Genomic DNA, 16467 nt, shown 5'->3' on the forward strand with positions numbered 1-16467 from the left:
CGTAGGTGGGTTGTTTGGTCACCCTGTTGAATGCTTGAGTGGTGTTTTTTTAGCTTTTACGCGAATGGTCACGCCGTCAGTTGTCTTGAAAATTTTAACAAAGTCGCAAGTGTCGAGTGTCCGCAGTTGTCTTGCATCGGAAACACAAAATAAAATAAATAAATCAAAATCGGTAATGCGCAGCATGCAATGAAGGCATAAATAAAGAACAAAAGATATTCTCCACAAGTGCACGTGCTAACTGCGCTAAACTGCAAAAGTGTGAATTGCCTTGCGAATATTGTTGTCAATATACTCTGCATACATGCATATACATGTATATTGTGATTTCAGACTGTATGAGTGTGTGTTAACGTGTAGCGATGTCATTATACGCTGTGTGCACTATTAGCAATACACATACACTGTCACATGCATACGATTTGTATGCAAGTATGTGTGTGTGTACATAAATCAGGCGTGCCGTGCGCCTGCCGCCCGCCCCCCCACCCTCGAAAGAGCGCAGGAATTTTGCGCGTGGCGTGCAGAATTTTACAAGATAACTGTGCATACTTCGCGTTTTCCTCTTAGCATTTATACTTCTGCGTATGCACCCACTCAAACAATGCATTGTTTATTAAGAAGTATTTTATTTTGCACGCATTACAAAGGCGAATAACGTATTGACAACGTCAATTTATCGGCGCTTTGCTTTGCCTTTATCACAACGCGTTTCCCCCCATCTCACCATACATACACACACACATTGAAGAACGAGAGTGTTTGCATGTAGATGAGAGCACTCTGCTCAAAAACTCACACACTTGCAGATGTGGGCGCTGTTGTAGTGAAAATTAATGATAGATTTTGATAGCGCGAACAACAGGCATGTTATAAATTAGTAATAATAATACTTTGTGATTGTAGATAAAAATCAAAGCCGCTCTTCCTGCGGCCTACAAAACGGTGTGGATAACAAGCACCCAACTCAACACCAACAAAAAATAAAACACATTCAAAAGCGCCGGCAACAAAACAGCTTTTAAATTTCGGTAAGTGTTGCTTCCCTCTTGCATTCTTTTTCCCTCCTTGTCTTACAAAGGTAGCGTATAAGTCAAATCCGAATCTCATTGAGAAATAGTGAAAGAACATCCAATTGAAGTTTATGCGTCTGTGTTAGTGCGTGTGTGTGTGCGTCTGTATAACAAACTCAAAGGAAACCTGTGCGAACTTGCTGTTGTTGTTATACCCGCTAGCAGTAGTTTAGAAGAGTATTATAATTTTGTGGGAATAGAAATTTTATTTCTAAAGCGTATGTCTGCTCAATGTTTATTTCACAAACGCATCGATTTTAGAGACTACAAAAGATGTAGCTTCCATTTTTTTGACAACACTTGTTAGATGTAATAGCCACGCCCCTTGCTGACTCCGCAAATCAAAACGAATACCACAATTTTAGAGCGATAGTGTCAATTTTTATATACACAATAATAACAACAAGAATTTGAAATATTTGCAAACTTGCTAGTTATTCAGTTATTTTCTGCCTATTTTATTCTTTTAAACTTAGTAGCGGGTATCTCAAAGTTGAGCTTACTCAATTGCAGCTTAGCTTGGTGTTGTTGTTGCTTTAGGTCAGCGAACTGCGCGCTCTCACGCCCAAATGGGCGGCAGGTATACGACTGAGGCACACAGGTAGGCAAAATGCCATCCACCTCCATATTAGTTTGTGTGCGGATGAGCCTCAATAATTGTTGACATTCGTGAAAAACTTCTTGCTGTGCCGTTTGTTTTTCCCTTGGCCTACCTAAATAACGTACTATGAGCATGCACGTGCATGTTTATGCTTGTGTGTGTTTGTCTGTGTTGTTAAAATTGTTCTACTGGTTTCTGGCTGCATCAGTTACACGTTGAATCACATTGCCGGCTACCTTAGTAACTGGTTTTGCCCCGTTCACAGTCTGGGGACGACGTCTTAGTCATTAGTCGTAATCATCATTTGGCCATGGCCATTTAAATAAATATACTTCTGATTCATGCTTCAATTTTATCTTGTCGGTTCTTACCCCATCGTCTCGTTAAACACTTTGTTGTAGTTTCTTCCTAATAGATTATTATTTGCGGATATTCACAGTCATTGTAAGCGTCATTCTTCAATATTGAATCTTTATTCCATTAGTCGTTTCCTGCTTTAATTGTTATATCCATTTATTGAAAAAGCAGTCTCGAAAAGTTCATCAATCTATTTTTCTATGATTAATTTTTTGCTTTTTCATTATTAAATCAATCAACTTTTGCATTTCGGCAGATTCAAAAATTGTCCATACAATTTTGTTAATGAAGTTTTTGCTTATGATATGAAATAACTTAGTTGTTTTTTCAATTATTATAGCTTATTCACCTATCGATTCATTGATTCAACTAACAAATTACCAGCTTAGTGTCCACCCAATTATCTATCCATCTTTCCATATGTCTTTCTAAGATATGAGCATTTATTAACATTGTCTGCTGTCTGTTGTCTGTTGCTGTGACATTTAAGCGCGCCCTCAGAGAGCGTCGTCAGGTTTGCCATTTTCAATTATCGTTTAAAGGTCACGCTCCATATTGAGGCAGCAACAAAACAACGAAAGCTGCCTCCCTCCTCTCCCACCACACCCCACTGAATTCCCCTTTTGCCATCAGCTGTGCGGTTTTTGCTTTGTCAATTATTCCAATACAATTGAGTGCAAAAAAATCAATACGTGTTAATTAAATTTCGCGCCAAATAAGATTCATTTTGTGTTTATTAATGCATTTCGCTTTGTCTCCCACCCAATTTACTAAAAGTACATTCAATATTTGATTTATGGTTGTAAATAGTGTGTACCACTGAAGTAGAACTAGAACTAGAACTTGACGCACTTTGAGAACTGGGTTATGTTTGCCCAACGATTATAAACGAATGCTATAGATTTATGACAAAAACTAACTAGGTTAAACTGCCTTCATTTCTGATTACTCTAATTAGCTGGCCAGATAAGCCAACGCTCTAAGAACATTTGCTCTCTGATAACAATTGCCTTTGCTTTTCGCTCTAACAAAATGTGCAACTACAGAAGGCAAAAGTCTCGCATCTGCTCGACAATATCCAATTATATATAGCATGTATGAATGTGTGTCTATTCGTGCTCAGCTTGTTTTGGTAGTCGACATGAAATGTAATCTGCTGATTGATTTATCAATAAATATTGTACGGCCCCATTTTTGGCATACTTGAATTTCCGATACCCTGCACTTGAGTTTATGATAACGAAAAATGCAACTAGACTCGCGTAATCCCACGAAAACTGAGATTTTGCTTGCTAACAGTGCTGTCAACTCCAGCTTAAGGCGCTGTCAACTTGCTTTTTGTTCATCTGTCGTTGTCACATTTTTTGTTTTTGACACATTTTTATACATAGCAATTTTAGTGCATAAAGTTAGGATGTATTTTTACTTATACATTTTAATCATATAGTGTTGGTTGATATAACAGACTATTTACTGTGTAAGATCTCTGTAAAGTTTTCCATATTATAGTTTCTTTATCTCAATACTTTTATTTAGTTCATAACTTAACGAGTATGTCATAGTCAAGTATACTTGACTTTAGCTTTCTTGTTAGCAACAGAGCTGAAGATTTCAATACTATAGACTCTTAATCTGAATACTTATATGTAGTTCATAACTTAACAAGTATCTCATAGTCAAGCATACTTGACTTTAGCTTTCTTGTTAGCAACAGAGCTGCAGATTGCAATTTTTGGCCGCCACTTCAACGACTACGACTGTCAACGCATTGTTGTTATGGCTGGCGGGGAAAACTGCGCTCGGGTAGCCTCTTTGGAAATTGGGTCAGCAGGTTAGCTGCTATATACATACATATACACAATATGTACACCCGCCCTTCTTTTTTATATCGCACCACAGAATTTGCATAAATAAATCAAAAACTGACTCACCTGGCCCACTTTTGTTGTCCAGGCAGCGCAGGGCTGAGCACAGTTGGGTCAGTTGTCTCTCTATGCGTTTCCTTCCTACGAAGCTTGAGTGCGCTTTTCCGCGCTCTGCAAACAAACGACTCGAGGCTCCTCCTCCTCCCACTTTTCATTTGCCATTTTCCGGGCTGCGTGGAAAAGCGGGTTAATTGTCCGCCAGCCACGTAGTCAATGGCTAAAAATTGTTGCCGGCACAATTTCCGCGATTGTTGTCGTTGCTCTTGTTGTTGTTGTTGCTGCTGATGGTGGTAGTGGTGGGGCGGAGACCTTGCGGCCCATGCAATTTTCTAATTAAAATAATTATTTGATTTCTTTTGCTTTGCTACAGTTGTTCGCCATCGCTCTACACTAGAGTCGTTAACTGAAATTGCACAATTTACATGAATAATCCACAGGATTTCCAACTAAAAAAAAGGGTGCCAAGGAAGAGCTTTTAAAAGCTTTGCAACAGCTGCAGCTTCATAATGTTTATGACTCTGCTCCAGGGTCACATTTTTTGATTAACTCTTCGTAGTTAGGTTCGTTCGTCCGCCTGTCCATTTGATTAAATGAGTGATACTTTTTTTTTTGGGGTTTTGAAGGTAACTTTATGTAACTTGCTGTAGATGTTGTTGTTAGAGGTGTATAATAGAAGGAAATACTTGAAATTGTTGAAATACTTGAAAAGTTGAAATTATTTTACTAATAATCTTGATTAAAATCAGTCAATTGTAAACTCTTAAGATCATAACATTTTCTGGGAATCTTTATAGTACTTCAGGTCTAACTACTTGTGTATTTTTCACTTTTAATTCTGTATGCCTACACAGGGAGAAGAAAGCATTTGTCTTTGGTTACAATCAGTTAAAAATCTTAGAAGTTATTCCAGAATTAATTTAATTTAATTTTGTTACAAATGGTTGACAATCTGGTATATTTTGGCTATATGGTATATATCGAATGTAGCAGTATATATGTAGATATACCAAAGGTACATTTCGAAATATGATCTATTTTTTAGTATATTGGTATATTTTATGAATAATTCCACACTGTTCTGTTTATATTAGAAAGGGGTAGCATGTTCTTCATAGTCGATCACGCTCTACTGTAGCTTAATCGTTTTCTTTTCGTAGCATCATTGTTATCACAGCCAGCTCTATTTCAATTAAAATGCCCAAATGATATACAACTATAATCATCGCTTAAGTAGCCAATTAATTAGTTTGCTTGAAGTACTACTAAAAGTAAATTCGTACTGTTCAACTAAATGTCTTATCTGAAAATATCGCATGCCATTGATAAAGCTTTAACCACAAAATGTTGGCACAAGGCCGAACGGACAGCATTAATGATTGCGAGTCCATCCAAAATGTGTTATCGCTGGGTGAAATATGTTGATGCCGCTTGCGACAGGTTGTCATGTTGCCATGTTGCCGTTGCCATGTGGCAGCCTCTGCAGCAGAAGTAGCAACTATTGCTTAGGGCATAAAGTCCACACAGCATATGCCAAAAGTTCAGCCATGTCCGAAACTCAGTTGAGTGGATGGTTCCCACACACATACATACACACACATACAGAGACACACTTGCACTCAGTGCTGAACTCGCATAGAGAGCGGCCAATTAAACAACATGACCTAGAATATTGTAACCCAATTGTGGCCTCCACTCTGCTCATATCACAAGTAAACAAGTGTGAGTGTATATTTATGTTTGTTTGCCTTTGTATGTGTGAATAAGCTACTGTTGTTGCTGCTGCCGCACTTGCAACATTTTGTACAGTTTTGAAGCATTTGCATGCGAGCTGCATGTTTAATTGCCGCAATAAATGCGTAGGCAAATCACGTGCTGCAACTAAATGTATTCACACTCTATATACATTGTCATCATTTTAGCTATAAATAAATGCATTCGTGTGTGTGTGTATTTGTGTGTGTGTATGGCGCTTTATCCTTGTGGGATGACGAACAAAACGGAAACTTATAAATATGCTCGGAATCTGCACCAGATAAGGCAAAAGTTATTATGGCTAGTTATGCGTTATGCACCAAACTTTGTTCCGAGAACAAACTTCTAGTTTGAATGAAATTCTTTGAATTTTGAAATTATGAATTTCTTAAATTTTGTATTTATTAGTTACAGAAAAGAATCTCGCAATTTATTACTATATATTGCTAAACTGTGGAATACATATGTAAATATTAAATGAATTATATTAAAATTTTGAGAATTGAAGACGTTTTATTTAATTTGAATCTTTATAAATCTTCAAATTCAAGTTCTTCAATTTTCAAAATATTGATATAATTCATTTAGTATTTATATATTCCACAGCTTAACAATATAAAGTTAATTGCGTATTTAGAGTTTATTCAAATCATTAACTATCATTTCATCTTTAAATTCAAAAGTATTTTATTTACTTCATACTACATACAATGAAAATTCTAAGAATTTTTAGTTTTAGTGCTAAATCACGAATTTCTTACTCTTACTCTTGTCAGTTCTCCACATTTTAACCATATAAATTAGTCTGGAATTAAAATAAAATCCTTACGAATTAAACTCCTTTTTATTTAGTTTATTTGGCGTTTATTTTACCACATTTTAGCAATATAAAGAAAATTTATATATTCATTCATTTAATTGGAATTCTTTTAAAACAAAGAATTAAAATTCTTACTATTAAAAAGTATAAATTTCTTATATTTAGTATTTATTTATACATTTTAGTAATAGCATTTGTTGGGATGTTTAGTTTAAATGGAATCTTACTGAAACTTGAAATCAAATTCTAAACAACGAATTCAGTATTTATTTGCTCTCCAAATTTAAGCAATATTTAAATTGTTATTCATCATTTTAATGACTAACAATTCGTTTTATTCGATTCTTATTTCTTATTTTCAATCCAATAGCATCTTCAACTATAAAAGCTGCACTTACAACTAATGCAAAGTTTTTCTGTTGTGCAGTTACAAAAATATCTAAATGTTACATTATATGTTATTGTAGCCTCGTTTTGCTTTAGTCATGGTCAAGTGCATTTGTGAATGAGAATTTTAATTACAATTTGTATTATTTATATTGTTTCGAGTACGTATAACAATTACATTTAACTTGGATTTCCCTATAGCTATAGCGAGGTTTCGTTGGTTCTACATATAATGGCGATGACGATGATGATGATGAGGGGTCGGTACTTGCTTTGCAATTAGTTAAAACTATCACGTGCTTGGAGACTGGTTTTTGCTTTGACTGTGACATAACCATGAAACGCAACTACTAAATGGGGATGGGGATGAGGAGGGGGGAGGGTTATGTGACCCGATGCCGCAAATGCCAAAATGTGCCAAGCGACAAACCAAAAACCGAAACAGAAACAGCAACAGACCAATACAGAGAGTGAGAGAGAGAGAGAGAAAGAGAAAGAAACACTTTGATTTCATCAAGCAACAAATGTGTTGTATTTTTGGTTTTTAGTAATAACCACGCAGTTTTCTGTTTTTTTTTTTGGCTGCCTCCTGTTTCAGCGTGGCTAAAAACATTTTGGTTATTGGTTAGTTACTTGCTTGGACTTCGCTTCATTTTGCTTTTGCTTGCCAGACACGTTTCCATAAATTATTTTATCGCCCTCGTCCAGCAAAGTTGTGTTGCGGTGTCTCTTTGGTTGCTGGTCTGCTGTTGCCTCTGCTATCGGACAGTGGCTTAAAAGCTCATGTACTCTCTGTGGCTATCAGCTGCATTGAGTCCCTGTCACTAAGACTGTCAAAGTCACACCGCCGCAGCAGTCAAGTGTGAAGGTGACAACTTCACTACCAGCATAAGTAAATGTTATTCATACTCTTTGTTATATAACATAACTTAATAGAGATGTGACATTATCGTTAGTAACACTGTAAAATTTTTAAAAAATGCTTGTTTTTTTTTTGCTTAAAAAATAGTTAAACTATCCTAGAATACAGTATAAACAACTTCACTGCCAGCATAAGTAAATGTTATTCATACTCTTTGTTGTATAATATAACTTAATAGAGATGTGACAATATCGTTAGTAAAACAATTATTTTTTATAACTTAAAGAACATAGTTATGACATCTAAGGGGTAACACTTTAAGTGCTAACACTTTAAAATTTATAAAAAATAAATTTTGTTGCTTGTTTAAAATATAGTTAAACTATCCTAGAATAGAATAAAAACAACTTCCCTGCCAGCATAAGTAAATGTTACTCATACTCTTCTTTATATAATATCTTAATAGAGATGTGACATGTTATATTCATGACATGTTGTATGTTAGCATGTTATATTCATTATACATATTTTCAATTAGGAAAACAATTATTCTTCAACAGCATAGTTATGACAGCTATATAAACGCATGTTTAATTTAAAGTTTATTTAATGAAGCACGTAAAATAGTTAAGTGATACTAAAATTGCGTTCAGCGCTTTAAAACTTTCGTATTAGTATTTTTATGTTCCAGAGAAATAACGTAGCATGCTTAATAAAACTTGCCACAAAAGTTTGATCACTAAAAACACGCACAAAACTTGAAATTTGCAGCTATTTTATTAAATGGAAAAAATATTAAAATAAATTTATAACTTGTTCAGAAAAATTCCCATAAAATATAAGTATAGACTCTACTTTATTGTTATTATACTTTTACTATTGTTATTCAAGTTTTTTTGTTTTCCATATTACAAAGTAATTACATAATAAATTGAACTTATTAAGCAAAATAAATATTCAATCAATGTCACCCACAGTGAAACCTCGACACATCGTCTCTCTCTCTTGCTTCGCTCTCTTCTGTTGTATTTGTTATTTATACTCTCGCTGATTCTCCTACGCTTTTTTCTGTGCTTCGCCTTTTAATTTTACATTTCACGTTGCTAAATAATTTCTCTCAGTCATTGCCAAAAAACAACAACAGCAGCGGCAAATATCGCATTCGTTTTATTTATATACCCTAACCAATGGGTCTATAAACAATTGCTGAGCATGTTTGTTATCTTAAAGTTGCAAATTCAAATGTGTAAGAAAAACTACTGCAAAGTCTAGACTGTGTTATCAAGAAGGGAATTCAGCATCTCTTAGTCATAATTGAAATGCGTGTAATATTATATATCCAGAGAGTTCAGTTGTAATCACTGTTTGCTTAACTATGAATAATAAGTTTGCCCCTTCCTAATGCTTATCGCACAATTAGCTCAGCAACAATGTAATCACATTGTGCTCTTACTTATTATTATTAAGTTTGTTAACCCAAACACCACACAAACAAACACACAATCCTCGATAAGCATTTTGCTCTGTATCATTTTTTTTTGCGCACGTTCAACTTTGGAAATGATTTCGCTTATCGCAATAAAGGGTTCTTTTTTAGAGGGGATCACTGCAGATATTTATCTATTCACATAGTGCGGGCGGGAAGAAGGAAGAGTGGGCGGGTTAACTATATCATATCACAAGTTGGCATATGAATTGTTGTAAGTGCGATTAATGCATAGTTGATGGCTGATAACACGATAAAGCGCAAATATTAGTCCAGATAACGGACACCACACTAAATGTAGTCTGTGCTTGCCTGCAGAAAGCAAACTTTGAGCGGGTCGAGCGCAGTTAATCCACATTTTTGGCGTCTCGTGTGCCGAAAACTTACGAAAAAAAAGTCTGAAGAGATAACAAATTAGCGAAATTTCAACTTGACGTTGATTTAAAACACTTTTCGAGAATGTGGGCATATTTGTTAATATATTTATTAAGTTATCTTTTAGTTATAAAGACACAAGTAAGAACATAGAATGTGCTCGACTGTGGAATACCCGCTACCCATTTTGAATAAACGCAAAACATTGCGATATTATTCTTAAAATATGCTGAGATTAAATACTAAAAAAAGTAAAACATACCGAAGGTTATATTTGGTACATGGGTAGTGTACTGCATTGAAAAAATACCATAAAGTACAAAGTATACCAGATTATCAGTGAAAGCACTTAGGACCCATTTTAAGTAAAAGCAAAACAGTGCTGTATTATTCTTAAAATATACCGAATTAGTATATTAAAATTTAAGTATATTAAATAAGCCAAATGATATACATATGTATTTGGTATATGCAGTAGGCTATGTTATCATATACAAATATTTTTTAAATAACTTCTAATATTTTTATTTGATCGCAACCACATATCATAAAAACTGAAGATATTATTGTATGTATGTATATATCAGAAATTGTGTTTAAACGCCAGCTAAGTTTGTTAGTATATTTAAATTTTTATAATATTTTTATTCTCAAAAGCAACAATCTAATTAAATAAGATACCATAAAGAAGTGGTTTTAATATGTGCCTGGCATTATAACGGGGACTTAAACACTGAATTTTTTAGCCATGACAAATTGCAAAACTTATTTGTCTATGTGATAATTCTGAATAGGAAGTGCTTTTAACAATGTAAATATTAATACTTATCGCTTTATTTCTAGGAAATTACATTCTATGGCATGTTTCCTAGCTCGCTTATTATTTGAGATCATGCTTTTGAATGTATTTGCATTGTGTATATAAAAGTTATTATAGTAAATTTTGTTCAACTAAAATCTTATATTGTTACCTTTTAAAATATATCTTGGGAGAAGAAAGCTAGCCATTCAAATTCTTATTATAAATAGGAAGTAAATGCCAAAGGCGTGCAAAGTCAAGTGCTTCTCATTTCTGTTTGGGTAACTGATCCGATTGTTTTGCTGTTTGAATTATTTAGACTACAGCACGACAATCAATTTGTGTACATATTTTAATACCCATTGAAGCCGAAAGGAGATTGTAAAATCAATCGTTGTTGGGCAGCAGAAAGAGCTGATGATGCAGTCAGTGCCAATGGCAATGGCCTCACTTCCTGTTCATGGCCAATCACTGCCTCTCTCTGCGTCTCTCTCTCTCTCTCTCTCTCTCTCACTTCTTCGTCTCGAGGGGGCGATGTTTTGCTTTTTGTTTGGGTTGCTTAGTCAACGGGACGATCGCATAAACTAAATGCGAATATGCAAATTGTTTTCTTAGCTACCACAACAAAAAGTCTCATCCCTTACATGCTCCCCATTTCTGACTCTCTCTCTCGCTCTTTGTTCACCTCTCTTTCTCTGCCCCTTGACAACGACTGTTTGGTGCTTCGGTGAATTTCATTCGTTTCACTTGAATTTGTTTTATATTATTGTTTATACAAAACTGCTGTTGCTGCTTGCTACTGTTACTGCTGCTGTTACTGTGAGTGCAACGAGAACGCGACTTGCAAGTTGTTTCTTGATAAAAAAATGGCCAAGGGGTATCCGTATCCATGTGGCTAAATCGAGCTGCCATCAATTGCCAATATCAGTTTATAATTCATAAGCACAGCCAAAGGCAACGAGGCAGCAACGACAACAAAATCGTTGCAGCAGTAGCAGCTGCTTCCATTTCAACAATCCTGCAATAGCAAAAATGCAGTTCTTTGTGTAAGTTCAATCAAATATCTCTCTCTCACTCTCTCCCCCACACACACACACACCCTTTTATTGTCTACTCAAGCATAAAAAACCAGCAAAAGAAGAGTGCATAAATAAATACGAGCAAAAAAGAAAGAAACAAAACAATTACCAAACCCCCCATCCACACCCTACAAAAAGGGGGCGTGGCTGTGACGCCTGCTCAAGCGTAGCTTAAATTGTTTTCCAATTTGAACTTTTTTCATTCAATTAAACCACTTCGCTTCCACCCACCCAATGCAAAGTTGGGAATAGGAATAGAAATTGAAAGAATGAGATAACTCAATTTGTTTGCTAATTTCTAAGTTAATAGCATTTGTACAAAGGGCTTGGCTTTGTCACTTGGAAAACTTAATAATAGATTGATGCAATCTTCAAAGTTGAATGAACTCGGAAGTTTTGCACGTAAAAAACATTTGATATACTTCGCTTTAAATCTGCAGTTTAAAATGTTTTTTTTAGCATCTCAATTGGTGAGATTTTAAAATGGTGTTAAGAGAGTAAATTCTAAAATTTAAAGAGGAATTCATATTGAATGTACTTTAGCTGATTGAGCCAATTTTAATGCTTATTTCTTGAAATTATTATTTAAAATAATAGATTCTTAAGTTTATGTTTTAGCAATATTTGAAAAGATTTTCCTATTCAGTTTATTTCATTTTTCTTAAATGAATTTAGCTTTTTATAATTAAAGTAGACATTAAATTATTATTTATATTATTAAATTTTTAGTAAGTATTTTAATTCAGTGAGTTTTCCTTTGTTCTTGAAATACTTTTATAGGAATTAGTTATGTTTAAGTTTAGGCAAAATTTAAGATTTTCATAACTTAAGCAAATTCTTATTAAAGTTTATCGAATCTACTTTAACTTTAAAACAATTCATTTAACTTAAACTTTTTAAAAAATTCCTTTTTTTAAGTTTCTCAATAAGCATTTGAATTATATTGAATTTTTCTTTCTTTTACACTTGCAGTTTCTCCAAGATGTCCAAATATTCGGGCAAAAAATGTCGCCTGCTCTCGATGATGTGGCTAACGGCCTCGTTCTTCTTCGTGGAGATCATTGTTGGCTATGTGACCAACTCGATGGCGCTGGTCGCAGACAGTTTTCACATGCTGGGCGATATTGCTGCCCTGGTCATATCATTCCTCTCAGTCAAGGTGAGTCACAATGAAAATATTTAACAAAAATCGTAATTTAATTGTATTTAAAATCACCCACAGATGTCACCCAAAAAGTGGTCGAAGAACACCTTTGGCTGGGCACGTGCTGAGGTGCTGGGTGCGCTCGTTAATGCTGTATTCCTAGTGGCGCTCTGTTTCAGCATCACGATCGAGGCATGCAAAAGGTGAGACACCTGTTCCATGCCAAGTTAAACACAAAGAGCGAATTACACACAGACATACACACGCCCAGTGAATGACGACTCAACAGTTGCTGTTGCCTTGTCACCATTTATTTTATTTTAATTTCAATTTTAGCCGCTTTTTTGTGAACATTTTTTTGTTGTTGCTTTATTTGCCTTTTCGATTGTTGTCATTTGCATGCCATGTGCATATCTCGCGCCACTTTACGATGCGCATTTCGATGTCGTCGACGACGTCGTCGTCGTCGTTGTCGGAACGTGCAAAGTAGAAACGCAAAGGGGATTGGCTTGGAATTACAAATTGATTGACATATTTCCACACTGATTTCGTTCTTATCTAATCTGAGTTACGAGCATCTATCTAATCCAACTGCTCACATAAGTTATATTGATATTGATAGGCGCTTAATTATCAGCGCCATCATAAAAGTTAATACCTCATCATATCCTTAAGAACAACTTAAGCTCCAATACTCAATATAAAGTTCTTCCCCTTTTTGGGTCTTTTTATAAATACTCTTTCCTATTTAAAAAATTAGTCAAATGCAAGATAAAGATTTAATATAATAATAATAAGGAAAAATTATGATGGAAATATAATATAATATATATATTTTAATATATTTTTACATTGTTTATCTTGCATTTAATTAATTTTGTAAGTTGAAAAGCTCAAATTGATCTGTACTTCTATGTATCAATATAAATTTAAGTTGCCTTTTAAAATCTTCATATTTTTAATATAAAGTGTTCTAATATAAAAGTAAAATAGAATAAAAGAAAGAATAGGAACGCTTCTCAAACATAATTGTATAATATAATAAACCATCCACATATATAATAACTATAATTTAGTTACACAAAATTGTAATAATTTTAAAATTAATGAAACTTTTTAATGCATTACAGATTCATCGAGAAAGAACCAATCCATGAGCCACGTCTGCTGCTCATTGTTGGCGTGCTGGGTCTGCTGGTCAATATGATTGGTCTTTGTCTGCTCTATGGTAAGCATAGTAAATATTTCTCTATATATAGTGCAACCAATTAATCAAGATACTTCTCCTGCCCCACAGAGCACGGTGGTCACCATGGACACTCGCATGGCGGTGGCTTGACGCGCAATCACAGTCGCCTCACTGAGCTGGCGAACATGGACGAAGGCGATGACGAACAGAACGATTATGCCTACGAGAAGCAGAAGGAGAAACAGCAGGTGAAAAAGTCAAGCCACGGTCACAGTCACGATCCTGGCCAGATGAATATGCGTGGCGCTTTCCTGCACGTGCTCAGCGATGCTTTGGGCAGCGTTATTGTGGTGGTCAGTGCCCTGGTCGTTTGGCTGAGCGACTGGGAATATCGTCTATATATCGATCCAGCGCTATCCATTGTGCTGGTTGCTCTCATCTTGCACTCCGTGTGGCCGCTGTTGCGTGAATCGGCGCTCATTCTGCTGCAAACTGTGCCCACGCACATCCAAGTGGATGCCATACAGAAGCGTCTGCTGGAGAAGGTCGACGGTGTGTTGGCTGTCCACGAATTCCACGTCTGGCAATTGGCTGGCGATCGCATCATTGCCTCGGCACACATACGGTAGTTGGCAATCTTTAAGCTATTGCAATCACTTGTCTAACTCAAAGTATTTCATAGCTGTCGCAACTTATCGGAGTACATGAAGATTGCCGAGAAGGTGAAGGAGTTCTTCCACAACGAGGGCATACACTCGACCACCATACAGCCGGAGTTTAGCGAAATCGAAGGCTGCAACATGTCCGATGGCACCTCCAGCATTAACATGAGTGGCTCCGATTGCTGTGCTCTCGATTGTCCCACCACGGATGAGGGCTGTGTTAAAGCCACCTGCTGTCAGAATAACAACAAATTGGTATTACTTGAATTATAAGCTGTAAAAGAATTGAGTTCTCACTTTGCCACTCGCTTACAGAATCCACTTCCTTCGCCCACAAATTCACCGTATCTGTGTCGTCAGCGCAATGCGGCGCGTCAATCTGGCGACGTTGAAGCTGGCTCCTTGCTGGAAGGAAGCGCTGCCGCCGCCGGCAATCAGTCGCTGGGCAATGGAGGAACTGGCTTAACGGCAGCAGCAGAGTCAACGCCAAAGAACGATATAGTCTGACAACTGCCGCAGCAACAACATCTAAGACAACAGCAGCAAAAACAACAACAACTGTCGCCAGCACAACAACAGCATCAGCATCAAGTACACTTTGCCACCAACTCGAGCACAAGCACAACAACAACAACAGCATCATCATCAGCAGCAGTTGCAGCATCAGCAGCAGCAGCAGCGACAACAACAACCAGAACACGTGATATATTGTACGAGCCAACTAACCAAGCAACTTCCAAAGCCATCGCTGCCAACGATGTCGTCAGTCTATCTTTGACCGCCCAGCGACGACGCGAACTCCAGCTGCGCGCTGAGCTGCAGTGCCAGGAGCAGGTGATGCTTAGCGGCGGCGCCTGCACACGCAACGGTGATGAGGTGGCTCTCTAAAGCTTGCACTTTCGAGACGATGGAGACTGTCCTCTGTTTTTTGTAGGAAAATAGGAGGGGGTGATTTTTAGCAGCAGCAGCAACTCGAAAACCAAAAAACTGTTTCTTTAGTAGAATTTTACGGGACATTTAATTGTTGTGTTGTGGAGGCGGCAAGTGGCGGGTTCTCAACGTTTTGTTGTTGTTGGCAAGAAGAGAGTTTAGTTAATAGCGTGCGTGTGTGTGTGTGTGAGTGCGTTTATGTATATGTGACCATGCTCCTGGCCCTGCCCCACCCAACCTCTAGGTGTTGTGTGTGTCCCCCTTCTTTTTACACAACAGACACAACCAGCGCACCGTATTTTACATTATAAATAATAATAAATATTATATTTTGTGCTAGTTTAATTGAAATCAAAATGATTAGACATAATAATAATAGCGTGCAGTTCATATAAATTATACGATTATATGAGATGTTAATAGCATTAACTAAACAACAACTTGATAGTTAATTCTTAGCGTTAAGTCCAAAAGCAAAAACAAACAAAAAAATGAATATGTACGATTTTTTACATTTTGAAAAAGTTTATACGTGAAGAAAACAAAAAATAAAAAAGAAAATCTATATACATAGCAACTATATTGTATTTAATAGTTATAAATAGTTAATAATTAAAGACAGCGATCGTTTTTTTGGAGACGTGTTTGGTGCGATTGTTTAGTGAAAAGTTGCAAGTATAATTACAATGAAAAGAAGAAAAAATACTTAAGTGTATTGCTTTATGCAAATTGAGAGAAAAGAAAGAAAAGTGCATTGCAAGTTTTAGGCATTAGTTACTATTATTATTCTTAGTAGTTGTAATAATGCAAATTGTATAAATGACGTTTTTAATGACTTTATTAATTAGAACTCTTTAAGCAAATGCAAACAAAAATCTTTATCATAAACAATACGAACATACGCTGTATTATTTCACGATCGATTGTTTCGTATTCCTCTGTGTATATGTTTGTAAATATATATATATCAAAATATATGATATATTTATATATATATGTATCAAGCATAATCATAACAATTAAATG

At 35.9% G+C, this 16467-nt stretch overlaps 2 protein-coding genes across 3 annotated transcripts; both read left to right on the forward strand.

The window, feature by feature from the left end:
• Positions 1–67: 67 nt before the first annotated feature.
• LOC132789609 (proton-coupled zinc antiporter SLC30A1) lies at positions 68–15203 on the forward strand. Of its 2 annotated transcripts, XM_060797713.1 has the most exons (8): positions 68–172; positions 907–1031; positions 12489–12675; positions 12739–12863; positions 13791–13888; positions 13958–14474; positions 14532–14766; positions 14827–15203. In XM_060797713.1, the coding sequence occupies exons 3-8, from the start codon at positions 12499–12501 to the stop codon at positions 15016–15018; spliced, it is 1344 nt and encodes a 447-aa protein (XP_060653696.1). In that variant the 5' UTR covers positions 68–172; positions 907–1031; positions 12489–12498; the 3' UTR covers positions 15019–15203. The 2 variants fall into 2 exon arrangements, with proteins under 2 accessions (XP_060653696.1, XP_060653695.1); XM_060797712.1 differs by lacking the exons at positions 68–172; positions 907–1031 and adding an exon at positions 11376–11483.
• Positions 15019–16334, forward strand: LOC132788247 (cAMP-dependent protein kinase catalytic subunit-like; the record flags this gene model as incomplete). Its single annotated transcript, XM_060795579.1, has 1 exon — positions 15019–16334. A coding segment is annotated over one exon (381 nt), but the record flags the coding sequence as incomplete, so codon positions are not given.
• Positions 16335–16467: the final 133 nt, after the last annotated feature.

The sequence above is a fragment of the Drosophila nasuta genome, chromosome 3 (assembly GCF_023558535.2).
Source record: "Drosophila nasuta strain 15112-1781.00 chromosome 3, ASM2355853v1, whole genome shotgun sequence".
NCBI classification, from domain to species: domain Eukaryota; kingdom Metazoa; phylum Arthropoda; class Insecta; order Diptera; family Drosophilidae; genus Drosophila; species Drosophila nasuta.

Excerpts from the sequence above, each read along its gene's own strand:
- LOC132789609 (XM_060797712.1), top strand. Across the intron at positions 12,676-12,738 it reads TATCATTCCTCTCAGTCAAG|ATGTCACCCAAAAAGTGGTC; the intron begins GTGAGTCACAAT and ends AATCACCCACAG. Across the intron at positions 12,864-13,790 it reads ACGATCGAGGCATGCAAAAG|ATTCATCGAGAAAGAACCAA; the intron begins GTGAGACACCTG and ends AATGCATTACAG.